Source organism: Argentina anserina, chromosome 3, assembly GCF_933775445.1.
Source record: "Argentina anserina chromosome 3, drPotAnse1.1, whole genome shotgun sequence".
NCBI lineage: Eukaryota > Viridiplantae > Streptophyta > Magnoliopsida > Rosales > Rosaceae > Argentina > Argentina anserina.
Window position 1 is genome coordinate 7,659,170 of NC_065874.1, and position 27,153 is coordinate 7,686,322.

At 37.8% G+C, this 27,153-nt stretch overlaps 2 protein-coding genes and 1 non-coding gene across 3 annotated transcripts; all 3 read left to right on the forward strand.

Annotated features, from left to right (window-relative positions):
• Nucleotides 1-48: 48 nt before the first annotated feature.
• Nucleotides 49-2,973, forward strand: LOC126788811 (pentatricopeptide repeat-containing protein At1g79540). The gene has a single exon (XM_050514821.1). It carries the CDS (start codon nucleotides 182-184, stop codon nucleotides 2,498-2,500), a length of 2,319 nt encoding a protein of 772 aa, XP_050370778.1. The 5' UTR covers nucleotides 49-181; the 3' UTR covers nucleotides 2,501-2,973.
• Nucleotides 2,974-3,947: 974 nt separating this feature from the next.
• On the forward strand, nucleotides 3,948-9,366 carry LOC126786945 (beta-glucosidase 33-like). The gene is made up of 17 exons (XM_050512897.1): nucleotides 3,948-4,056; nucleotides 4,611-4,904; nucleotides 5,115-5,230; nucleotides 5,335-5,836; nucleotides 5,955-6,082; nucleotides 6,170-6,239; nucleotides 6,351-6,409; nucleotides 6,526-6,601; nucleotides 6,695-6,772; nucleotides 6,907-6,994; nucleotides 7,084-7,345; nucleotides 7,462-7,577; nucleotides 7,704-7,927; nucleotides 8,015-8,043; nucleotides 8,125-8,339; nucleotides 8,435-8,560; nucleotides 9,003-9,366. Exons 1-17 carry the CDS (start codon nucleotides 3,948-3,950, stop codon nucleotides 9,364-9,366), a joined length of 2,856 nt encoding a protein of 951 aa, XP_050368854.1.
• A 13,230-nt stretch (nucleotides 9,367-22,596) lies between these two features.
• On the forward strand, nucleotides 22,597-22,703 carry LOC126789684 (small nucleolar RNA R71). The gene has a single exon (XR_007671598.1). It is a non-coding gene; the product is annotated as a small nucleolar RNA R71 (small nucleolar RNA).
• The last annotated feature ends 4,450 nt before the right edge of the window (nucleotides 22,704-27,153 follow it).

Genomic DNA, 27,153 nt, shown 5'->3' on the forward strand with positions numbered 1-27,153 from the left:
TTTTTATTCTATTGCAATAAAGTTGCAAACTTTTCAGCTACACTAAAACCCTAAATCCCAAAATTGTAATGCAAAAATCCCAATTCCTCAATCCCAGATTTCCCAGACCAAAACCACAGAAATCAAACCACTCCAAAACCCTAAAAATTGAATCTTTTTCAATGTGGTTCACACTGAAACAATGAACCTACTCCGCCCCATCTACTACTTCATCCCCAAACCCCCATGGCGGCGCCGCTACTCCACCACCCAACCTGACCCCATTGACCTCCTCACCGTCCTCGACAAATCCGACGGCGCAGAATCCCTTGTCTCCCATCTCTCCAATCCCAAGCTCATCTCTTTAATCAAGCAAAACCAGACCAACCCACAAGTGGCCTTCCGCCTCTTCATCTGGGCCACCCAAAGATCCCACCTTTGCGCCACAAAATGCCGCTCTGCAGTCATTGACATGCTCCTCAGGGACCAAAGCGCGTTCGAGATGTACTGGAGGACGATGCAGGAGATGAAAGATTACGGAGTTGGGATCGGGTGTGGCGCTTTTAGTGTGCTGATCAGAGGGTATGATAAGATGGGCATTGCCGAGAAGGCGGTGGAGGCTTTCACAAGGATGAAGGAGTTTGATTGTAAGGCTGATGTTTTTACTTACAATGAGGTTTTGTATGTTTTGGTGAGGAAAGAAGTGTTTTTGTTAGCTTTAGGTGTGTATAATCAGATGTTGAAGTGTAATGTTAGTCCCAATAGGAATACTTATAGCATTTTGATTAATGGGTTTTGCAAGACTAGGAAAACCCAGGATGCATTGCAGATGTTTGATGAGATGACTAGTAGAGGGATTGCGCCGAATACTGTTACTTATACTATTGTCATTTCGGGGCTGTGTCATGCGAAGAGGGTGCATGAGGCGCATAGGCTGGTTGATACAATGAAGGAGAAAGGGTGTGTTCCGGATTTGATTACGTACCATGCTTTGCTTGATGGGTATTGTAAGTTGGGCAGGCTTGATGAGGCGTACGCGCTTGTGAGATCGTTTGTGAGGGATGGTTATGTTCTTGGGATAGAGGGATATAGTTCCTTGATTTATGGGCTGTTTAGAGGTAGGAGTTTTGATGAGGCGCTTGGGTGGTATGGCAAAATGATTAGTGAGGGGATTAAGCCGGATGTTATCTTGTGTACTATATTGATTAAGGGGCTAGCGGATGGTGGCAGGGTTAAGGATGCATTGAAGTTCTTGGGTGAGATGAGTGAGAATGGTTTGGTTCCAGATGCGTACTGTTATAGTGCTGTAATTAAAGGGTTCTGCGATTTAGGTCTTCTGGATGAAGCTCGGTCGCTCTATCTTGAGATTTCGGAGCAATATGGTTTTCCCAATGCCTGCACTTACACCATTCTCATTTGTGGTATGTGCAGGAACGGGCTGGTTGGGGAGGCAGAACAGATATTCAATGAGATGGAGAAGGTTGGATGTGTTCCTTCTGTTGTGACCTTCAATGCTCTTATTGATGGGCTTTGCAAGGCTTCTCAGCTTAAGGATGCACAAATGCTGTTTTACAAAATGGAGATAGGAAAAAAGCCCTCATTATTTCTTCGTCTTTCTCAAGGTAGTGATCGGGTTATTGATAGTGCAAGTCTTCAAAAGAAGGTGGAGCAATTGTGCGAGTCAGGATCAATTCTTCAGGCCTATAAGCTTCTGATGCAGCTAGCTAGTAGTGGGGTTGCCCCCGACGTCATCACTTACAACACTCTAATTAATGGGTTTTGTAAAAATGGAAACATAGACAGTGCTTTTAAACTCTTCAAGGATATGCAATTCAAAGGGATCAACCCAGATTCTGTTACATATGGAACACTTATCGATGGACTTCAAAGGATTGAAAGAGAAGAAGATGCCTTCGTGGTCTTTAATCACATGGTGAAAAATGGATGCACACCTAACTTTGAAGTTTACAAATCACTGATGACCTGGTCTTGCCGGAATAGGAAGGTTTCATTAGCTTTCAGTCTTTGGTTGAAGTACCTGAGCAGCCTTCCTCACAGAAAAGAGGAAGCAATCAAAGCAATAGAGGAAAACTTCAAGGAAGGGAAAATTGAGAAGGCGATCCAAGGTTTACTTAAAATGGATGAAGAGTCGAAACATTTGGATTTAGGACCATACACTATTTTGCTCATTGGTTTGTGTCAAGTGCAAAGAGTGGATGAAGCTCTGAGAATGTTCTCTGTACTTCAGGAGTACAAAGTCAATGTCACTCCACCAAGTTGTGTGCACCTGATAAATGGTCTCTGCAGAGAAGGGAATTTGGACCTTGCAATAAATGTCTTCCATTATACTCTGGGGAGGGGTTTCATATTAATGCCCGAAATATGCAATAAGCTGCTCAAGTGTCTTCTTCGTTCCCGAGACAAAAAGGGCCATGCCTTTGATCTCGTTCGCAAAATGAGAAATTTTGGATATGATCTTGATGCATGTCTTCACCAGACTACAAAATTACTCCTACAGTGACGATAGATTGTGATGGAATTGGTAATTTTTGTTTTGGTCGTGGCTGACATTAAGGAGCTACTTGATCTTTGATTCACAAATGACAACAATTCTTGGCTAGCCTCAGGCTTGTCCGATGATTGAACTTTGGCCGGTGAACTTCATGATTCACTTCTTCAACAGTTCAATGTGAGTTTACTGTCAGGAAATTGTTTTAGAACAAAGAGCTTGTTGCACAATCTGAAACCCCCTTCCATCAAACCTTGTATTTTTCACTGGTGTTGATGCACAGGAGGGTTGCTGTAGATTTTTTCACACTGCCAGAAAAATAAGTAGGAGAATGCTCCTTATGAAGTGGATGACATGGATCATTGTCTATGCATCCCAATTTTTTGTAAGTTATATAGTTGATACCCTGTAACAATACCGACTTGAGAAACTGGAAGGTCATTTTTCCTTTCATTTTGACAAAGAGCTACTTCTGAGTTTGTATTTGCATGGTGCGCTGTATGTCAGAAAACAGTGGAAACACAGTTTTGATTGCTGAAATGTTTTGGTCATTAGCAATACTGACCTCAGTACATGAAGAAACATACTGGTAGGCATGATTTAAGCGAATGGAGCCAGTCAATTTCTGTAGTTGGTCACCAGGCCCATACGAGGTGGGAGGCATGATTTATTGAAGATTGGTCTCCTAATAAAGTTTCTCAATGCACTCTCCTAGTCTTTGTAGAAGGGCTCAACAAGGACCATTTTTTCCCTGACAAGTATCCTCAGTAGAGGCGTGGATCCTACAGCATCATAGGATTCTCATCCAGCCAAAAACTACATTCCATGAAAATTTACTAGTACACGATGAGCTATACTCTGTACGTCTAATTCGGGCACTTTTTTCTGGCACCCAGTTAATGCAAATAATCTTCAAAGTTTTATATAGGTATTCCCCTTAATACAGTCCATTGTTTGTGGCTTGTTTTGGTTGTTGAGGAATTCGGTTTAGTCCCCCATCTGTCTGTATCTTTTTTCTTAAGAAATTATTACGGTATCTGGTTTCAGCTAAAAACAAATGGCATAGCATCATGACATGCATTTTGAGCTGTTCTCACTAGTCATAGCTGGTGTGTGTCATCAACAAGGTCTGGAAATGGAACTCTCCTAAAGTTTTACGTTTCAAATTCTTTTACTTCTTTCCTCCTCTCATTGGAAATCACATGCATGATCCATTAATACCAACCTAACCACCCCACAAGCTTTGGATTACTCGTCTTCTTCTCATAAATGTGTTTATACCAAACAGACTAACTATTTCTTGAAAACCAAAATCTGTTTAACTTGCAGTAATACTAAACGAGCTAAGCCAGCCGGAAGAAGATTCAAAACTCATGGTTCTATGCTTTCTCTCTATAATCTCATACGTTTTTCCAGTGAAGACCTGATACAGTACACCTTCCTATGAGATTGGCCGGCAATGTGGAGCTCTCGCGCTCCGTTTGTTGTTTCTCTTTTTCTGCTTCACTTGGTAGCTCTGGTCTCAGCTGATCAAAGCTCAACCAGTAATCAGTGGGAAACACTCAATGGTAAAAGATATATGTAATCTGATCTGTTTTTAACTCTCTGTGTTTGAGAATGTTGATTTTGCCACCTTTGCATGTTATGTAAATTTCTTGGTAGTGGAGAATGGAGGAGACTGGAAATCTTTTCCAGTTTCGTTGAAGGTTTTTTGCAATTGGTTCCCAAATACGAAAATGAGAACAATAGAAAGGAGTTGTTCAATAAAAGAGTGTATATATATACACATTTTTTTACAGCAGTTCACTATATTTAAGTTATCCGTAAATTTTTTTCATTGTAAAATTTCAGAAACAAGCAAATTTTTCTTGAAAGATTGTACAATTTCCAGTGGTTATAAATAATCCGAAATATCTGGGTTTGGTTGCCTATGTTTGGAATTCAGATTTTTTTGGTAAAATGTTTGTATTCAACAATCGATGACCATTCTGTAAACGAATCTAAGACATTTGATACATGGATAAGTACTTTTAAAGCTGTTCTTGTCTTTACCGAGCAACAATGGCAACAATTTTCCCCACAGTATGGCTAATGTGGTTAACTGGATTGATTCGATTTTCAGGCAAGCCGCCTGTGGTCATAGCACACGGGGGATTTTCAGGACTATTCCCTGGTTCTACTGAAGTGGCATATGAATTCACATTGTCCACGAGTGTATCAGATGTGTTATTTTGGTGTGACGTCCAACTGACCAAGGAAGGAGCTGGAATTTGCTTTCCGGATCTGCTACTGAATAACAATTCTGATGTTAAAGTTATGTATCCAGAGAGGGTCAAGAATTACACAGTTAATGGAGCTCCTACCAGTGGATGGTTTACCATTGATTATACTCTCAAGGACCTTGCACATGTTTATGGTGAGTAGCATCTTATTTGAATCAACCAATGGAATAGGAAATTCGGTTTTAGATTGTTGCTTATTCATTGAAGTACATAAATGAGTTGTGGAATTGACACATTATAAACTGATTGCTAGACATTACTTCATGCTTTTGGTGTTTATAGACCAGTTTTTAGTCAAGGTCTGATTGTGGAAATTGCTCACCAATTTCTTGTTACATAAACAGTTACGCAAGGAGTATATACCCAAGCTGAAAGGTATGATGGAAACGGGTACCGAATTATCACTGTTGAATATGTGGCTCTGAAATTGAAACCACCAGGCTTATGGTTGAACATTGAGGTAACTGGTCAACTACAAATCATATGTGATCAAATACTTTGATTTTTAAGACTATTCATTCAACTATAGTCTCACAAAACCTGAAATTTTTAATGCTTTTGCAGAAAAATATTTTCTTCTCACAACACAACCTGAGTATGAGAAACTTTGTGCATTCTGTAATGAGGAAAGTGGCTGTCAATTACATCTCATCACCAGAGGTGGCTTTCCTGAACAGCATTAAAGGAGCTGTTAGTCCAAGAACTACTAAGCTGGTCTTTCGCTTTCTGGGACTATCTCAGATTGAGCCTTCAACCAATCAAACTTATGGATCTCTGTTAAATAATCTCACATTTGTCAAGACCTTTGCCTCAGGAATTCTAGTTCCTAAATCTTACATATGGCCTGTCACTAAAGACAATTATTTGGAACCACACACTTCACTTGTTGTGGATGCTCATAAAGCAAAACTTGCAGTGTTTGCTTCCGACATGATGAATGATGCAGCATTACCCTACAATTACAGTTATGATCCATTAGCTGAGTACCTGTCATTCATCGACAACAAAAATTTCACTGTTGATGGTGTCATGTCTGACTTTCCAATCACTCCATCAGCAGCCATAGGTAATCTATTTTCTTGCCGAGTTTCTTGTCATAAAATAGTGTTAAGCTATTTACTGTACTTTTTCTGTAGATAGTTCTCCTTTACTGATTTATACAATGTCGATCAACTACGTTGCAGTTACAGTGAATGATGAGATGAAATTCCAGGAATTGCACATCAATGCATCAAATCCTAAGGAACTAAGAGTGAAGTGGTCAGACTTCCCCAGTGATTTCGTATTTGGAGTCAGCACTGCTGCTGCACAGGTTATTTTTGTAATTCTGGAACATTTATGGTTTCCGACTTTTTGTACATGGAAATGCTAATTATATATGTGCGGTTATACGTTGCAGATTGAAGGATCAGCAAACAAAGCAGGACGAGGACCAAGTGTTTGGGATCAGTATGTTAAGATATTTCCAGGTTCGTTTCTAAAATAGCCTTAGATTCTAGTTTTTTGCAGTAGTTTTGCCCTACCAACAATATATCATGCTCATTATAATCCTTTTCTCCATCACTTTCCTTTCTATTTAGAAAGAATTGCTGACCGTTCTACCATGTCAACAACAATCAATTCTTACAAGCGATACAAGGTTAGATGAGAGCTAGCTAGCCGTTACTTATATTTCCATTAATATTCATTATACATAAATCAAGCCTTTTTTTTAGTCCATTATATTGACTGGCAAGTATTTGTTCGTAATGGCAGGAAGATGTGAAGGCAATAAAAGCCCTTGGAGTTGATTCTTATAGATTTTCCATCTCTTGGACTAGGCTTCTCCCGAGTAAGCTTTTTATCTATTTATCGTCCCCAAATGAAAGTTCAGATGATCTATGTGTTATGGTTTAATAGGTTAATCAAAACTTTTGATGTGTAGAGGGAACTTTGAGTGGAGGAATAAACCAAAAGGGTATTGATCACTACAACAACTTGATTGATGAACTAATCAAGAATGGTAAGAACCTATTTCTCATATACCGTTGTTTCCACGTATACTAATGTCCCTTTTCTCTCATTAGGAAATAGCTCATATACATGCTATTCCTTCTGTTGGTTTTAGAAATTTACATTGATGAGATTTTAATGCAGGCATCACACCATATGTAACCATATTACATTTTGATGCTCCACAAGCCTTGACAGTGAAGTACGGAGGCATTCTCAATCGGTCATTTGTGTAAGTTCTTCCACTCTTTTTAATCAAAATTTCTAACCAATATTGCTCCACAAGACTGAGTGTTTCTATTCATTATCACTTTTGCTCAGGAATGATTTTAAGGATTACAGTGAACTTTGCTTTAAGAACTATGGAGATAGAGTCAAAAATTGGATTACAATCAACGAGCCTTTTATTATAGCTGAAATGGGTTATGATCTTGGGGTTGCTGCACCAGGGCGGTGTTCTGTACCAGGCGGCCCTTTCAATTATTGCACAGCTGGAAATTCATCTACTGAACCTTACATTGTGGCTCATAACCTTCTCCTTGCCCATGCCACTGTTGTTAAGCTCTATAGAGAAAAGTTTCAAGTGAGTTAAACTTTTCACCTTGGTAACATTAATTTCGTAAGTTTTTGGATGACATATATAATTATGAGACTTCATATGCAGCGCTGAAATGTTTCTCATTATTTTGCATATTATAGAAAACACAAGGTGGACAAATTGGATGGAGTCTTGTAGGTTCGTATGTTGAGCCTTATTCAAATTCAGCAAAGGACAAAGCTGCAGCTAAAAGAATATTGGACTTTGAAATTGGATGGTTAGTCACATACTCCGATCCCTATGATCCTCAGTTCACCTGCTTATTGATTTTGCAAAAAATCTCCTTGATTACTATAAATCATTCTCCCTACTAATATATATATATGGTGTTTCTTTTTACTAGGTTCATGGAACCAATAGTGTATGGACATTATCCAAAGAGTATGAGGCGCTTGGTCAAGAAAAGGCTCCCCTGTTTTACCAAAGAAGAGAAGAAACTGATTAAGGGATCCTTCGATTTCATCGGCATCAACTATTACACCTCCAGATTTGGTAGAAACATTCAAGCACATTCACATATGCCACGCCTCGCCCGCAATGATTCTTTAGCGTCATCAGAGCTTAATAGTAGGCTTCAATACTTCATACTACCTTTTATATTTTCTGTGTTGTTTGTTCATGTTTTCTTAACTTCTTCGCATATGATGGTTGCAGATGACAAAGGACTCCAAATTGGTCCTAAGGTAAGAGATATATTACCTGAAAATTTTGACATTTTCTTTAGATAAATATAGGATTACTTATTCATGCTGATTACCTCGCAGGCTGGTGCCAGCATATACATCTATTCTTATCCACAAGGTCTCAAGAAACTTTTGAAGTTCATGAAGCGAAAATACCAGAGTCCTAAGATCTACATTTCCGAAAATGGAATAACAGAAGCAAAGAACAATAAGCATGGCCTCGGTGCAGCACTGAAGGACCCACATAGAATTGAATGTATTCTTCGGCATTTGTACATGATCAAGCATGGCATAAAGTAACGATCCATCTACCCAGATTTTTTGTTTTTGAACTGAATTAAATTTGAATCAACCAATTCATTTACGTACCCTTGTCATTCTTGTTTTGCAGGAAGGGTGTGAATGTCAAAGGATATTTCCACTGGGCTCTATTCGATGACTATAAAAACAATCTCAAGCGCATTCCGAAAGAATCTGCAAGGTGGCTCCCTAAATTCCTCAAGGGCGAGGATGCTTCGTATGAAAAGTTATACTAGATATAAACCGTAGTCTTAAACTATGCAGGGGGGAGTTGTACTGTTAAAGGGGAAAATTGTTAGAGAAACAATCATTGTTATACACGTTTTATAGGCACTCGTACGTTTATGTGTCGGTGATATCGATCGAGTTAGAAAATCTAAATTGCTTGGGAAAAGAAAGTAGGGCAATGAAGTATCTTGCACTTGGATTAATTTGATGTCTATTTTCAGCGTTCAGAATTCAGATCAATGTAGCGAGATATATGAATATATTGTTCTATATGATCCCTAATGGCCTATCACATTTTCCTATCGTAATATTCGTATAACGTATCTATGTGATATATTGGAAGAATCTAAGTGGATTGACAGCTAAGAGTTCATGATACGATTTATTCTTTGTTGCGATGGGTTGTTGCCTTTGATTTGGCAATTGAGGAGTTCTGAACAATGCCGCTACCGGCCTGCTGCTTCAAAACTCGAGAAAATCATTTACATCTGGCAGCTTCTGTTGGAGGATGCCTCTGTGCATTTCATTGTCCTGGTATTTTCGGAGGCTCTTATCGATATGTGGGTAATGAAAGAATATGGGGTGGCTGATTCCTGGTCTAAGCTCTTCAACTTTCAGGTCCCCAATCGGCCTGTGAAAATATATAGATCTGGATGGCTATGTGTTTGGGACAGTAGTATCATTTTTGCGAGTGAGGAAACTCTTGAATGGGATGACAGCCTGCCAACATTTAGAGAGTACCAGTTTATGAGTCTTCATCATCAGGAAGACAAGCAGAAAATTCATACGATTTGAGAAGTGACGAGACGGATACATATTGCATACAATGAGAGACTATTTTAGCTACCTAGCTGATTGATCATAGATCTTATTGATCTTCCTTCATTATTTGCTTTTGATGCCACACGCCCACACATGCAGTGGTTTATTTTGTTCTTCTAGATCTGCCTTGGTAATACCCTTTTGATCGTCTCTGTCGTTTATTGGTTTGGCTTCATTTGTTTCATTAGCAGACGCATTAGCTCTATTGTGTACGTCTCCTTTCTTTCTTCTGATTATTATATCAAAACATCAAATATACTTGCATAGAGTTCTCAACTGAGTTAGACCAAGTGGCATCTGCAAGCAATTGCAATAGATTGTGGAATATAGAGGGTTATAATGATATATATATACACACACGTCTCAAGACACACTCTTCATGTGTGCTGTATTTAGCAGAAATTATGGAAAAATAAAATTAATAATAGATAATTATCTTTTCAATATATTAACAAGTATAATTCATTTGGACTGAATGATAAGATTGTGATTTTCTCCTTCTATTTTTTATATTCACTTTTAGATTTTATAAATTACAATCTTACCTTTCGTATTATATCCGGAGAGAATTGAGATATTAATAAATTATAACTGACTTTGTTAATAGAATATACATGCCCACTCACCTGCGGGACAAGAATTAAGAGACAAAACGGGACAACTCGTTTTTAGCCTTTAGATCTTAAAGAAACACATCTAAGGGCAGGAAACAATTATGCATACGTTCTTGAGTCTACACTAATCATTGTCCTATTTTCTTTTCGTTCCTTCTCATCCTCACCCAGAATCTATTTTCTTTGCGTTCCTACTCTTCCTCACCCATAATCTTACCCTGTTCATGCCAACATAGACATTCAGGTTGTGGTTAGCTTTGCTTATTTTCTTATTTCCTTTGACTATCACTCGATTGAAAAATCATTCAACGAAAGATGATTAAGTTCCAGTGTCAATCAGAAAACCAATTTTTTTTTTGGATACAAGAAGACCAGACTTTGAGATTGAACAATTTTGGGATATTTTCAAATCGGGTGCATTGGGTATTGACTCATGATTGAATTCAAAGGTTAATTAAGGGCTTCGGCTTTTCAAATTGATCAATTTATGGGCACCCAATATATGTGAATTCATATTGCATCAATATCTTCCCCTCCGTAACCTACTTTCAATATCTTACAACTACTTGGAGAGAAATATAGAGAGAAAAGGAGAGAGTTACAATGTTCACTAGATGATGCGAGATGGAGGAAGAAGTAAAGAACTGAAGAACATATACGATTACAGGCAAAGATGAAGGACTTCAGACGGCGGAACTTCGGCCAGAGACGTGTTAATATGCGTTCGTTTTAATGAATTGCTTTTTGGTCTGTCAGATCATTTCAGGAAAAATCTAAGGGTTGTCAAGAGTTTAATTGAGGTGAGCTGGTCTGATAGAAGATATTCAAGATATATATCTATATGAAGCCAACTTGGGATATGATTCCCCAACTCTATTTCGATTTACGAGTGATGTCATCTGCCATTAGTAACAACCTTCAACACAGGATGTCTCACACTCTCACCAAGTCACTGTATAGTCATTTAGTCCTCAACAGTTAGCATCTGATGCACACACACACATATATATATATATATATATTGTGTATAATTATCTCTGCAAAATTTCAGTCATTTAGGTAATCGTTAAAGCCCTTAAAGTGTCGACATCTTAGCTTTTTTAAAGATCACGCGCCGGCGACGGAGTTTCTGCCGGTGTATGGAGTCCAAGTCTCTACTTGGAGCTTATTCTTGCCGGTGGAGCCGCCGCCGACTGGTTTTTGATCTATTCCGACGAACCAGCAGTTTAAATTGAGACTATTGCCCATAAACTTCAAACCTGCTCTCCTTGGGCCTTCATCTTCATGGTATCGACGTCTAGGATGCATCTGTAGTTACTTCGGCAATAGAATCGTCATTGCCGGTGTGTGAACGTGGAAAGAACTTAGACGTCCGCATTTGATGAGAGTTGCAAACATCCATTTGTGATCCTTATATATATATATATATATATATAGCTTCTCAGCTGCGGACGTCCGCACGATTCGCACCTTGCGGATTCGGCTATTCTAGCGACTAGTGACGCACGACGATGGCACAGAAGGTGCCGGCCGCATTCCTCCCCTCCCGACGCTCATGTTTGTACCAACTAGAGTTGCAACACCTGCCCACTGTGGCCGAAATCTCGAAATTTCAAGTAATTTGGCACCGTGTGGAAATTCCGGTTGGCACAGATAGGAGTACTGGGAGGGGGGAAGCATGGCCTGAACCATCCGTGCCATCGTTGCGCGTCACAATAATGGCTGAATCCGCACAGTGCAGACTGGGTGAATGTTCGCATCTAAGAAAAAAAAAAATATATATATATATATATATATATATCGACTTCGTGAAACATCATGTGTTGAAGGTTGTTACTAATGGCAGGCGACATCACTCGTAAATCGTAATAGAGTTGGGGAGTCGTATCCCAAGTGGGGCTTTGACGAGACCAAAATGTGGCCCAATCGATCAAATTATTTTCTCGTCGAAGTTGTATTCTTATCCTTGTTCTCAAAGTTAACTCCTACATACCGTCAGGGGCGGACGCACGTGGGAACTTGATATAAGCACTTTGTGCGACATTCTTAACATGTTTTTACCTGCATTTGTACTTTGCTTAGCTCTTATTGTTGTAATATAGAGTCATTGGGTCGAGTTAGGAGTCTAGGATGATGTTAGTTGAATTTTAGTGTTAAAACATGCTAAAAACGCAGAAATTGTCGAGTGTGTTATGTAGAGTAGTATTCCTTGTCGAACTAAGAAACCTAATTGGGTTAGGATTTTTTTTATTCGACATTTTTGTAACATTTTTGATTTATATTTATCATTTTCTTTCTTTATTTCAGAATTAAATGAGAGATAATGGCTTGGAAATTAAGGAAAGAAAGAGGAGAAGAAAGAAACAAAAGAAGAAAAAAGAAAGAAGTAATTTAGTTTCTGAATGAGATAAAAATGAAGAAGTATGCAGCCTCAAAGAATGGAAGGTTCATCCGGCCATAAATAGAAAAGAAAGAGGAAAAGAAGGAAAGAAAAGAAGAAAAAAGAAGGATATAACTAAGAGATATTTCAGAAGAATGCATGTGGCCTATAAGAATAGAGAATGCACGTGACCAACAAAGATGATCATCATTCAATTGAGAAGGAAAGAAGAGAAGAAAAAGGAAAGAGAGAATCAACTCATAACCATGCAATCCCTCTCCCTCATTCCTCTATAAATAGCATGACATTTTTTCACATTGGGATGACTTCTCATTTGCATTCAAGAGCCGAACCTCTGTCAAAATACCATCACCATCTCCAGCGAGTTCACCATTGAAGCCGTACCTCTAAAGTTACTACAACATGTGATTATCGCAACTCATCTCCATGGCTTTGTTTATTTGTGTTATCCTACAATACTTTGTTTATAAAGATTATAGTTTGTTGTTTATGTGGAAGTATTGGTTTTGTATTTGTTTCAGAATTTTCTGATTGTATTTGATATGATTTTGGATCTATGTCGAATCTATGTTCTTATAATTATTGAAGTTTGTATTTCTATTGTTGTGTTCTATTCTTCTTTTACACGCTCTTAGATAATTTTCAGATATGTGCATACGAATTTAGTGCTTGAATGCAGTCCCTAATATTGTGTTTGAGTGCTATCTTCATCATCCATATTGACAAAAATCGAATCATGCCCTAAGTAGGTTCGGTTTGTGTTAATTAAAGTGGGAAATTCTAGAAATTTACATGTAACCCCATGGTGAGTGACGTCACCGTGAAGTATGTCTCCAACAAAGATTTTGTGCTTAAATGTAATCTTGTTTGGTTTCTACCCTAAGTGTTGTTAAACTTGCTTACATGCAATTTAGGTGAGGCCCTAAGTCAACCTAAACGTCAATTGAAATCTTGCATGATTAGATGTTCCCCTAAGGCTCTAATTATATTAGTGTCTAAAAGTATGTAATCAGATGAATTAGAATTCATGATAGAATCGAACTTGTAATTCTGTGATGCATTGGTGAATTTGGTTTAGTTTGATAAAGAGAAGTCGATCATGTAAATAGTAATTTAGATTTCATTTTTAGTAGGTAATAATTAATTTCAAACCCCCCAATAGCATGATAAGTATTGAGTCCCTTTTAATTCCCCAGACTGAACGATCTCTGCTTATTCTATACTAACAATGATCTTTTGCAGGATTTATTATAATCGTCTTAAGTAACGCTCTATCAGAACTACTGAGGGCAACTACCCCCACTCAAGTTTTTACATTTGGCAACTGACCATCTTTTTATTTATTTAAATAATATATAAGGTTGTATAAGGCAGGTTTTCAACCCACCCAAGTATTACTAAGGCACCAACTTGTTTTTTGTATTGTATGTTGCCTTAGTAATCAATGTCAACTACAAAAGATCACCTACACCTTTTCATTTTTTTTCTAGGACTCCAAGTGAACCAAGTCCCAAGTCACTCAAGAAACAAAGAGGAAGATGCTCTGTATCGGAAAAAAAAAAGAAAGAGAAGCATTCAACCTTGCTCTATCTCGTATTATGTGCATATTTACCAATTTGTGCTTCTATCCTAAAAAAAGGCGAGACTTGGTCGTTGATTATTTAGAAAGCCATGCATGCGACTAAAATAACTTGTATATTATGCCTACCCATTTTCCATCCATATATAACAGTAGAATAGAACCCTGCCTTTCGATCGATACACAATTGAGTGGCCCGATCACAAATGCTTGGCTTTCAGGGGGGGATCTCCAATCGATTCAAGTTAGTCAACCTATTTGATATGCATGTTTGTTCTTTCTTCATCTCCTATGTAATCTTCCCATATTGTTGAATTGTGATTTGTGTGTAGATTAAATGACTCATTTTAATCCTTATTAAAATTACAGATTTGAAAGATCATAGAAGTTGGAGAGATTCTTCAAACGAAAATCATCAAATATAGAGTTGTATTGAAGTTAACTTAGGTGATCTTCTTTCTGATCGGCTCGATTACTCGACATCAATATTAACTATATAAGCATCGTTAGTAGTATAAAGCAAGAGGGTATCGTTCACAAACCGGGGATCCAACCAGGGCAAAAAATCACAAACATTTTCACATAGAGATTTAAAAATTTGAGATAAGTTTCAGATAAAAAACAGAATATAAAACCTAAACTAATATATACATGTGATCAACCAACCAACACACAAACCATTACCAAAACAATTCATATAAACATAACGAAAACAAGTTCTAGTCCTCCTCTAAGATTCATGCCGAGACACTGTCATGAATAACTAAGGTTGGATCATGTAATTAGGGTTCTAAGCAGTAACCTAAACACATAAACACGTAACACGTTTGACTCTTACGAAGCAGTCTTAATCGAAATCTAACATACTCATCCTACCATGTAAATTCCAACGCCATGCATAATGAATTCATTAAGCATGTCACCTACTTAACCAACAATCATGCAATTTCGAAACTTACATAGAAAAGAACAAACATGTTCATAACATAAGACTTTAATCCAACAACCTAAATATCATGCTACAATCGTATACATAACACATAGATATCGAAATCATTCAAAAACATGTCACGGCAGAAATCTAAATTAATAAAATCAAAAACTATAAATCGCAACTTTATATAAATCGAATCAAGTAGCTATTTCATAGACAAAATCGAAACAAGTTTACAATACATAAATCACATACATAACCAAGAACAAGAAAAACCAAAAACCCGAAATTAACATAGAGAGAATCATAGTTACACTTTATTAATCAAGCGATCCTACAAGGTGTAGCCGTGGCTTTCTAAGGGAATTGACTTCTTCACAAGTGTGCTTCGAAGCTAGGGAATGATGGAAGGATGATGGAATCGGTTTTAGGATTTCTGAATTGGTGAGTATGAAATTCGGTAGAGCTTTGGCTAGTATGTGCGCAAGGTTGATGATCCTTAAACAATGAGGCCGTGTCTCTATATATAGGAGTCAAAAACATAGCCTTGCCGTCCCAAATAGGAGATAAAATCGGATTGGGAAGTTGAAATCTTCTTTGATATGGACTTTAATTCATGTACTCCAAATCCAACTTGATGTAGGAAACCAAATCTAATTGGGAAACAATTAAGGGTTGCACGTCATCTCTCATTCTTCAACTAGGAAATAGCTAGGCCGGCTTCTTCTGTCCTTATCAAACTCGGATATGATCTCCTTGTGTCACTAGGAATGCATTACGACACCACTACTCCTTGTCCATATGATTTGTCTTTCCAGAAAAAAAAATCGACGATTAAGGAATAGGAAAGAATGAAAATAGGAAAGTAGAATCCTAGTCGAATAAGGAATCATAGCGCAATAAGGATTTCTAACACTTAGCACGATTTCATCATCAAAACATCCAAATTCGGCATAGCTCTACTAAAACATACAAATAACAAATATGAACCTAAAACAACTAAATAAGAAGAAACAAAGCATACGAATATGACATATATACATTAAGAACGTCACACTTTGTGCTCCTATCAACAATCCCACATTTAGACTTTGCTAGCCCCTTAGCAAACACTAAAAAGGGAAATCAAAACATAAAACAATACCATTAAACTAACGACACAACTACACACGAAACATTCTAATGCCTTCAACATTTTGTTTCAGAGATTTTCAAACTCATAGCATCAAGAATAACACTCAATCGAAATAGATATGATGAACTTAATGGTTAATAAACATGAGATTTCGTTTAACAAGTAAGACATGGCAGAAACAGAGGTGATATTAAGCTCGACATGTTCGAAACAAGTTCAAATTCAACTCACAAGGATATGCACTCTGAATCTTTTCTCTGAAGAACATGGCATATGCTTAAAAGCTTTTCACACACAAGAGTTATGAACACATAGTGAAATCGAAAATCTCATGAAAGATACCAATCATATGCACAAATGAACCCAAACCATATGTTTACTCATGAAACAAACTCTACAGATTAAGAGCTACTCATTTTAATAATCATGCCGATCTTTAGAAAATGGATGGTTTAGGCTCGACATGGATATCATTTTTCAGGGAAAATGAATCACAAAGATCATCCGCAAGACTTAGCAGAGCAAACACATCCACCTTATGTCGCCATACATAAAAACAAGGGTCAAATATCATCATGTTGAACTCATCCTTCACTTTAAACATTGTGAAAACGAACAAAGGCTAAAGTATAACATTATTGAGCCTTCAACATTTACAACATATCTCCAAATTCACAAAAACAACAAGCATGTCGTAACTTCATACTTCTCATTCATTCATTCTTTTCTTTTCTTTTTTCAAACCGTGTATCATATATCTTTTGTTCTTCTTCTCACGGAAATTTTTCTTTTTCTTTCTCTTTTCACGGCACAACATACATACCATAACCCCACACTGGAATCAAATCATCACTTCATATTAATACCACAAATGGCTCTGCCAAGCCTCAAAGACAAGGTAGAGATACAACTATACTAAGCAAGGACATTAACATGTTAGTAATGAAAAAAAGGCTTAATGTAGGCTCAAATGGGTTAAAACTAAAGTGTCTCGAGCAAGGCTCAAATAAAGATACGGCTTTTTGGCTTAAAGTGGTGGAAATCCTAAAAAGATCCAACAATCATTTTCAAAATCAGAGTATATTATGACATAAAGTTTCGAAAGTTTCACAAAGTAAGTTCTAGCATTCTCTAGTTCAATGCAATTCTATGACATATGAATTGATCAAAAATATATGTAATGAGGTTATAAAGCCAAGAAACGAAAGAATAAACTCTCCAAAGAAAGACATATATATGGATCGAAACTCACAAAGGTTACATGAATTCAAATAAGTAAGGAACATGCTCATTATGTACCTAAGTTTCAAAATCATCATCTACTACACGTTCGTACAATTTCTACACATCGATTAACCATGAAATAACAATGAAGTTCAATTCAATATCATGCTCATCTATCAACCAATCATTCAAAGATCATACTCATCCTATACGGTTAAAGGCATACATAAGACTAAAAAAAACATACATAACAAAAATCGAAAAATAAAACATAAAATTCAATCTAAAAATCAGAAATCAAAGCAAGAAAAACAAAAATCAAAGCAATCAAATCAAACAATAGAATATAACGAATGATGTATATCCCACTCACACTTAAAACTTACATTGACCTCAATGTACTATATGATGAGCAACGAAAATTAAAAAGAGATAAGGGATAAGAAAATGCAAACACTCGTCTATAGCCTAGACTATCTAAAAAATATCACTTGCTTGTCATAGGATCAAGGAGAGAGGTCTCCTCCACGTTATGCTCCATAAAATTCTCATAGTACGGCTTCAAGCGATGTCTATTGACCGTGAATTCCTTTCCATGCACCGTACTTTAGATCTGAATAGCACCAGAAGGAAAAAAATTAGTAACAACAAACGGGCCAAGCCACCTAGAACGAAGCTTTCCCGGAAACAATCTATGTCGAGAAATTAAACAAAAGAACTTTCTGCCCAACGACAAAGTGTTTCTTTCTAATCATACGGTCATGGAACGATTTAGTATTCTCCTTGTAAATCATTGCCGAATCATAGGCCTCATTCTGAATCTCTTCAAGCTCATGCAATTGCAACTTCCTATGCAATCCGGCCTCATCAATGTTCATGTTAAAGTTCTTCACAGCCCACCATACACGATGTTCAAGCTCCATGGGAAGATGACATGCCTTGCCATAGACTAACCAAAACGGTGACATGCCAAGAGGGGTCTTGTATGTTGTCCAATAGGCCCAAAGAGCATCATCCAATCGTTGAGACCAATCCTTGCGTGATGGTCCAACCCATTTCTCCAAAATTCTCTTGATCTCACGATTAGATAGCTCAACTTGTCCACTTATTTGGGGGTGATAAGGCGTAGCAACCTTATGCTTGATTCCATACTTCTTCAACAACGCCTCAATAGTCCAATTGCAAAAGTGAGATCCTACATCACTAATGATAACTCTCGGCATACCAAACCTACAGAAAATGTTTAAACGAAGGAAATCTACAACAACTCGAGAATCATTAGTATGGGTGGCTTTTCCTTCCACCCATTTCGAACATAATCAACACAAACGAGTATGTACAAGAAACCATTAGAGTTAGGAAAAGGTCCCATAAAATCAATGCTCCAACAATCAAACATTTCGACATATATAATCGGTGTCATAGGCATTTGATTTCTAGATCCTAAGTTTCCCATGCGTTGGCATCTATCACAAGTTATGAAAAAATGATATGCATCTCTAAAAATCGTAGGCCAAAATACGTGAACCAAAATGTCCTCCACAAGACTCAGAATGACAAAAGGTAAGTATAGAATGATGTTCAGATTCAGAGACACACCTCCTAATGATTTGATCAACACAATGTTTCCAGAAGTGCAGTTCATCCCAAATGTAATACTTAGCTAATGCCTTGAGTATAATCTTTTGAGCATGCGATAAAATATCTGGAAATTGCTAAGAAACAAGATAATTCACGATATTTGCATACCATGACTCACTCACCTCAACTCAAAAGAGTTTTCCATCCAGAAAACTCTCTTGAATGGCCAAGGGCTCGGCATCTCTCACCAAACAGCTCAAATGATCCGCCATAACATTGTCATTTCCCTTCTTGTCCTTGATCTCGAGATCAAACTCTTGGAGTGAGAGAATCCATCGAATCAATCTCAGTTTGGCATCCTTCTTCGTCATTAAGTACTTCAAAGCTGCATGGTTAGTGTAAACAATAACTTTTGATTGAAGTAAGTAAGAACGAAACTTATCTAAAGCAAAGATTACGACAAGAAGTTCTTTCTCGGTTGTGGTGTAGTTCTGTTAAGCATCATTGAGCGTTCGTGAGGCATAATAGATGGCGTAGGGCTGCTTATATTTCCTCTACCCTAGCATGGCTCCACCTGCATAGTCGGAAGCATCACACATTAACTCAAACGGCAAAAACCAATCTGGCAGTGCCAAGATCGGTGCCGACGTCAAAAGCTTCTTCAAAGTCTCAAATGCATGCTTGCAATCAACATCAAAGTGAAAGGGAACGTCCTTTTGAAGCAATGAACTCAATGGTCTCGCAATCTTGGAAAAGTCATTGATAAACCTATGATAGAAACCTGCATGTCCAAGAAACGATCGAACATCCCTCACATTTGTGGGGAGGGGTAAGTGACGCACAAGATCTCTTTTAGACTTATCAACCTCAATTCATTTAGATGAAACAATATGGCCTAAGACAATATCTTGTGTAACTATGAAATGACATTTTTCCCAATTCAAAACCAAGTTAGTTTATTCACAACGTTTAAGCACAAGTTCCACATTCTCTGAACATGCATCGAAACTTTCACCATAAACAGAGAAATCATCCATGAAAACTTCAATTTTAGAACCAATATACTTAGAGAAAATGTGATACATACAACGTTGAAACGTACGTAGAGCGTTGTATAAACCAAAAGGCATGCGACGATAATCAAACGTATCAAAATGACATGTGAATGTAGTATTTTCTTGATCTTCCTCTGCAACACTAATCTGATTGTATCCACTGTATCCATCAAGGAAACAATAGAAAGAATGACTAGCTAACCTCTCAAGCATTTAATCAATGAATGGTAACGACATATGATTCTTCCTTGTCGTAGCATTGAACTTCCTATAGTTGATACACACACGGTGACCAGTTACTGTCATTTGAGGCATTAACTCGTTATCTTTGTTCTTCACCACCATGATTCCAGACTTCTTTGACACAACTTGAATGAGAGAGATTCACCTACTGTCCGAGATAGAGTAGATGATGCCACAATCATGTAACTTAGTGATCTCGTCATTGACAACTTGCATCATTAGTGGGTGAAGACGTGTCTGACCTTCCTTGGTCGGTTTGGCACCATCTTCAAGCAATATTCGGTGCATACACATGGTAGGATTCATTCCCTTGATGTCGGATAGGCACCATCTTATGGCCATCTTGTGTCTTTTCAAAACCTCAATCTGTCTCTCCTCTTGCTCCGCATTAAGTGCAGATGAAATGATCATTGGAAATGTATCCTCATCTTTCAAAAACGCATACTTCAAGTGGTCCGGAAGAACCTTAAGATCAAGCTTTAGAGCTTGCACCACAGAAGGAAGATTTTTGTTAGTGGTTAAGAGAATTGGACTAGGAGAGGCATAACTTACCTCACGTGCAACCTCAAGAGAGGTCATGTTCTCTAGAACATAAGATGACACGACATCATTATAACTCAAGAACGTTGGAACCATCACTCATAAATCGGGCCCCTTGGGAAATAATGAGTGTCAACTCGTCATGTGCCAAGGTATCTAGATAGTTATCTGCAAGGGAATCAAGAATGTCAACTGAAAATCAATCACTCAATTCTGAAAGGGGATACCTCATAGCTTCAAAGATGTTAAAGCTAATCACTTAACTGTCGAACTCAAATGTGAGTTATCCACTAAACACATCGATTTTCGTTCGTGCAGTCCTTATAAAAGGGATGACCCAACAAGATAGTGACCTTTTTATCCTCTGCTTCAGTTGGCTCCATGTCAATGACATAGAAGTCTGCATGGAAAATTAAGCTCGAAACCTGTACAAGAACATCTTCAACATAGCCCAAAGAGACTTTGTTGGAATAATCTGCCAATCGAATCACAACATTATCTCGTTTCAAATCACCTAGGCCTAGATCCTCATAAATATAGTAAGACATTACATTGATCGATGCACCTAAGTCTAGCATTATCTTTTCAAATGTCATGTTTCCGATTGTACAAGGGATAGAAAAACTCCTTGGATCCTTAAGCTTTGGCGGTAGCTTCCTTTGGAGTACGGCAGAAACTGTCTCACTCATTGTGACAACCTCATTCTTTGAGTCATCCTCTTATTGGTGCACAATTCTTTTAAAAACTTAGCATACCTGGGATTAAGTTGTATGCATTCAATAAGAGGCATGTTCACTTCCACATTCTTAAAGATGTCGAGCATGGCTTGATCAGAGTCATCATTCTTTTGTTTTGCAAATCTATTGGAAAAACGAACATGAGGAAGAGCTTTAGTTGAAACCAAACCACTAGAGATAGAATCCTTACCTGTGTCATGCACGACATGATCATCTTGGGGTAGAGGCATGACATCATTAGCCTTAGAAGAGGAAGGGTCATTCTCTAAGTCATTAGCATTGAAACTCTCAGCCTTTTTTCCTTTAGAAGGCACGACCTTCTTGTTTTGCTGCAATGAAGCATCCAAGATCCTCCCACTTCTTGTCATCATGACATTCAGGTTAGGATTTGGCTCAATTTAGCTCGGCAACTTACCTCCTTCATGGATCTTACCCATGAAGTCGATCACTTGTCTCATCTGCTTCTTAATCTTGGTTATGTCCTTAGAATGAGCTTGTTGACCTGTAACTAAATCTTAAGTAGCAGAGTTTAAATTCTATTGCCCTTAAGCAAGGGACTTCAAAAGTTCATCATAGTTAGGTGCAAATGCATTATTCGAACCATGAACATTAAACTTAAAGGGAACATAACCTTGAGGTACATGAGGCTTCATAAACAAACCTGGAGGACGGGGTCCTTGACCTTGAGCATTGGACGGTTGAGCATTGTTGTTACAATTAAAGTTGGGATGATCTCTAGTCCAGGATTGTATGTGTTTGAGTAAGGATTGTACCTAGGCCTTTGTTGCCCCATGAAGTTCAATTCCTCTTCAGTCATTGCACCATTTGGACAATTTTCGGTTGTGTGATCTTTGAAAGAACAAATGTCACACACTTGAGTGTTGATACTCGAACCATTGAATGCCTTGACTAGAACGTCAAGTTTTCTCTCTAAAGTAGCCATCTGATTTCTTGCATCAACATCATATACCCCATGATTCTTGCTTCCTCTCTTCTCCTTGGAACTAAATTGGCGATTGTTGTTGGCCAAGTCATCAATAAAGGTGTAAGCTTCTTGACCGGTCTTGTTTATGAATGTGCAGCCATATGTCGAATCCACCATGCTCTTATTAGTGGTGTCGAGTCCTTCATAGAATAATTGTACCAAGTCATCCAACGAAATACCATGGTGAGGGCACTTCCTTTGTAGTTCCTGAAATTCCTCTCATGCCTCATAGAGTGAATCACCGTCCTTTTGAGTGAATTTATGAATCTCCTTTCTAAGTCTTTTCGTGAGTTGAGCAGGGAAGAATTGCTTCAAAAACCTTCTAGTCATTTCGTCCCATGTGGTGATGATTCCCGCAGGCAGAGAGTACAACCAACGCTTAGCATTGTCCTTAAGGGTAAATGGAAACAAAAGCAAACTCAAGCCTTCCTGAGACAGATGATGAATCTATTGGAGCTTGCAAATATCCAAGAACTCCTTAAGGTGAACATTAATTAGGGTCTTCCATTGAGAAACCAGAGTACTTAGGCAATTGGTCAAACAATTGAACCGGAATGGAGAAGTTGGCTTCATCAGGTGGAGTGAAAGTAATGCATGAAGGTGATTCAGGGGTGGTGGGAATGAAAGCATTCTTGAGTGCCATTGGAGCACTGACATGAACTAGATTACGGTCCGCAATTGTGTCTGTCTCTGAATCGAAGATGAAGGGGGAAGAAGGATCCTCTTCTTCTTCTGATCTAGGTGAAGAGTTTAAGATTGAGTTGCTTGGAGACGATTCAAAATCTAAGAGTCTACTCGAGCTAGAGTCTTGTAAGTCTTTAAGCGCTTGAATTTGATCTTTGAGCTCTTGTGTTTTATTAGATATCGCAGACATGCATAGTTCTTGTAACACAAAAGTGAAAGGGTTAGCATTGAAGAATACAAAACGAAGACATGGAATGTGCCCTTCCTTAGTCATATACACAACACACTTATGGAAAAGGCATGACAACTATGTTGTCATGTTATAAAGAGTTAGTTATTTACGTTTACAAAGGTCATACAATTCATAAGTTCATTTTGTCGTTTCAATGTTTGAACGATCGATTGATTCTAAATTGTAAATCGAGGTGGACGTGCGGCCTAAGTATGGATGCCTAGACACAAGATCAAGTCTTTGTTTCAGAAGGCCGTGTAACTCGATTAGAGATAGTGAACATGGTAGGACTCATTTGTTGAACTATGGAGAGCGCCCTATCGACTCCATCACCGAGATGTATATCAGTCAATAGTTCTCTGAGATCCAATTTTGGTCTCATAGACCAGGGTAATAAAAAAGTGTGCCCCTTACTCAGCTGGAGTTAACTTTGGGTGTTAGACAAATCTCCAAGTGTTAATAAAAGCCGCCCTCGACCTCATGCAAACCCGAGAGTTAACATGAAAGGTTAAGGCTAATATTAACAAAAGAGATTTTACATATTCCGTTCGATTTACAACCTACAATAATTACTCACTCAAGCACCAAAACAACAACCTAAGATATATTTTAACAGTGAATTCAAAATTAAAAGTTAGGGATCCATCTTTTTGGATCCCCGGCAACGGCGCCATTTGATTGGCTCGATTACTTTACATCAATTTTAACCATGTAAGCATCATTAGTAGTAAAAAGCAAGAGGGTATCGTTCACAAACCGGGGATCCAACCACGGCAAAGAATCACAAACATTTAACAATGAATTCACATAGAGATTTAAAAATTTGAGATAAGTTTCAGATCAAAAATAGAAAATAAAACCTAAACTAATATATACATGTGATCAACCAACCAACACACAAACCATTACAAAAAAAATTCATATAAAGATAACGAAAACAAGTTCTAGTCCTCCTCTAAGATTCATGCCGAGACACTGTCATGAATAACTAAGGTTGGATCATGCAATTAGAGTTCTAAGCAGTAACCTAAACACATAAACACGTAACATGTTCGACTCTTACGAAACGGTCTTAATCGAAATCTAACATACTCATCCTACCATGTAAATTCCAACGCCATGCATAATGAATTCATTAAGCATGTCACCTACTTAACCAACAATCATGCAATTTCGAAACTTACATAGAAAAGAAAAAACATGTTCATAACATAAGTCTTTAATCCAACAACCTAAATATCATGCTACAATCATATACATAACACATAGATATCGAAATCATTCAAAGACATGTCACGGCAGAAATCTAAATTCATAAAACCAAAAACTATAAATGGGAACTTTATATAAATCGAATCAAGTAGCTATTTCATAGACAAAATCGAAACAAGTTTACAATACATAAATCACATACACAACTAAAAACAAGAAAAACCAAAACCTGAAATTAACATAGAGAGAATCATGGTTACACTTTATCAATCAAGCGATCCTACAAGGTGTATCCGTGGCTTTCTAAGGGAATGAACTTCTTCACAAGCGTGCTTCAAAGCTAGGGAATGATGGAAGGATGATGGAATCAATTTTAGGATTTCTGAATTGGTGAGTATGAAATTTAGTAGAGCTTTGGCTAGTATGTGCGCAAGGTTGATGATCATTGAACAATGAGGTCGTGCCTCTATATATAGGAGTCAAAAACATAGCCTTGTTGTCCTAACTAGGAGATAGAATTAGATTGGGAAGTTGAAATCTTCTTTCATATGGGCTTTGATTCGTGTACTCCAAATCCAACTTGATGTAAGAAACCGAATCCAATTGGGAAACAATTAAGGGTTGCACGACATCTCTCCTTCAACTAGGAAGTAGCTAGTCCGGCCTCTTCTCTCCTTATCCAACTCAGACATGATCTCCTTGTCTCACTAAGAACTCCATGTCTCACTAAGAATGCATCACGGCACCACTACTCCTTGTCCAAATAGGATTTGTCTTTCCTGAAAATAAATTGACGATAAAGGATTAGGAAAGAATGAAAATAGGAAAGTAGAATCCTAATCGAGTAAGGAATCATAACTCAATAAGGATTTCTAACATGGCTATACTAAAACATACAAATAAAAATATGAACCTAAAACAACTAAATAAGAAGTAACAAAGCATAAGAATATGACATGTATACATTAAGAACGTCACACTTTGTTCTCCTATCCCTTTCTGATCCTGGATTAAGGATTAAAATATCAGAGTATCATCTTGATCTCATAGATCAATTATGAAGGGAATATCTGCTAAGAGTCTCATGTCATCCTAAAGATCATTTATTTGTCCAGACACATAAAGGAGAAAGCAAACAGAGGTTTATTTGTGCTTGGTTTTATGCTGGTTAGTAATCTTTTACAAGTTGTATGAATTGATAATTTTGGATTTTGGTTCTTAACATCTTTTTACAGGTTCATCTTTTTTATTTATTTACATGACACCATGCATGTTTTTTGGTTAGATTCCTTTGTTTCTCATTTGTTTCATACTTTTATGTACTATTGTGGTTTTGGTGCAAATATGTCCATGAATATGAGTGACATGAAACTTGCCCCCGTACATAAAATTTCCTGCATCCGCCACTGCGTACCACTTTAAATAATTAAGGTTACCATCGTACGAACTACTAGGGTTACAACTGTAATAGCGGAGCACATCCCCGAAGATGTAATGATCAAATTTCTGGAAAGGCTACCAGTTAAATCCTTGATCCGGTTCACCTGTGTTTCAAAGCGCCGGCGTTTCATCATATTGTTCAACCTCCAATTCGCCAAAGACCATTAAAAAGTATCTCGCGAGCGCCAAACCATCCACCACATATTTTTTATCACCACCTCAATCCGATTTGAACTCAATTCCCTAGATTTCGATACGTCGTCGTTCGATTAAAAAGGTAGAATCCTATTTGAGCAACCAAGCATTAAGTCTTAGTCGTTCTTATGCTTCTGCAAAGCTGCAATGGTTTGGTATGTGCAACAGTTTCTATCTCCACCGCAGCGAAACCAAGATTTGTAAATCACATTTATATTTGGAACCCATCAACTGGATTTTTCAAAAATATTACCTGATCCTTCCATTAATGTGTATCCAATATTCTACGGTATGAGCTACATGTCAGCCACTGACGACTATAAAATTATAAAATCCGGTGAGATACTCTCACTGAGAGCCAACGTTTGGAAACTGATCTATATCCCTTTCAATTATGATTACGCATATCAGGGGATTCGTGTACATGAGGCACTCCATTGATTCGACGAACATAATCCGAGTGTTGTTAAATTCACACATAGACGAGGCTTTTCCAAACTACACTCAATAAATTAATATAAAATATCATTCAAGCACATTTCCACGACTCTCTCTCATTTAAGGACACCATAATTTATTTATTCACATAAGGCCACTTTTACATCAGTTGACAAATATGGTATACTTAAACTACCATAGGTTGTTTTTTTATCCCAAATTCCTCTCTCTCTCTCTCTCTCTCTCTCTCTCTCTCAATTGGGGATTTCTTCAAATATCTTCGTCGGCCATGTCAGTGTCGGCACCATTAACCAATTCCACCTCTTCTCCTCCCCCTCTGCCATCAAGTTCTACCTCTCCTACAACTAATCATGCGCCGCTGACCAACGCCACATATCTACTAGTACTTCTCCAACTGCCAACTCTATCATGTCTTCGAGGGAACCACACAAAAGGCATTGAAGTTGATGAAAGAGTTGTGCCAGAGGATGAGAATTCGACGCTAATTCACCAATTCATGGCACTGTGTGC

Coding starts and splice junctions, on each gene's coding strand:
- LOC126788811 (XM_050514821.1), top strand. CDS start 182: ATGAACCTACTCCGCCCCATCTACTACTTCATCCCCAAACCCCCATGG.
- LOC126786945 (XM_050512897.1), top strand. CDS start 3,948: ATGTGGAGCTCTCGCGCTCCGTTTGTTGTTTCTCTTTTTCTGCTTCAC. Junction 4,905..5,114: donor GGACCTTGCACATGTTTATG/GTGAGTAGCATC, acceptor TTACATAAACAG/TTACGCAAGGAGTATATACC. Junction 6,410..6,525: donor ATTCTTACAAGCGATACAAG/GTTAGATGAGAG, acceptor TCGTAATGGCAG/GAAGATGTGAAGGCAATAAA.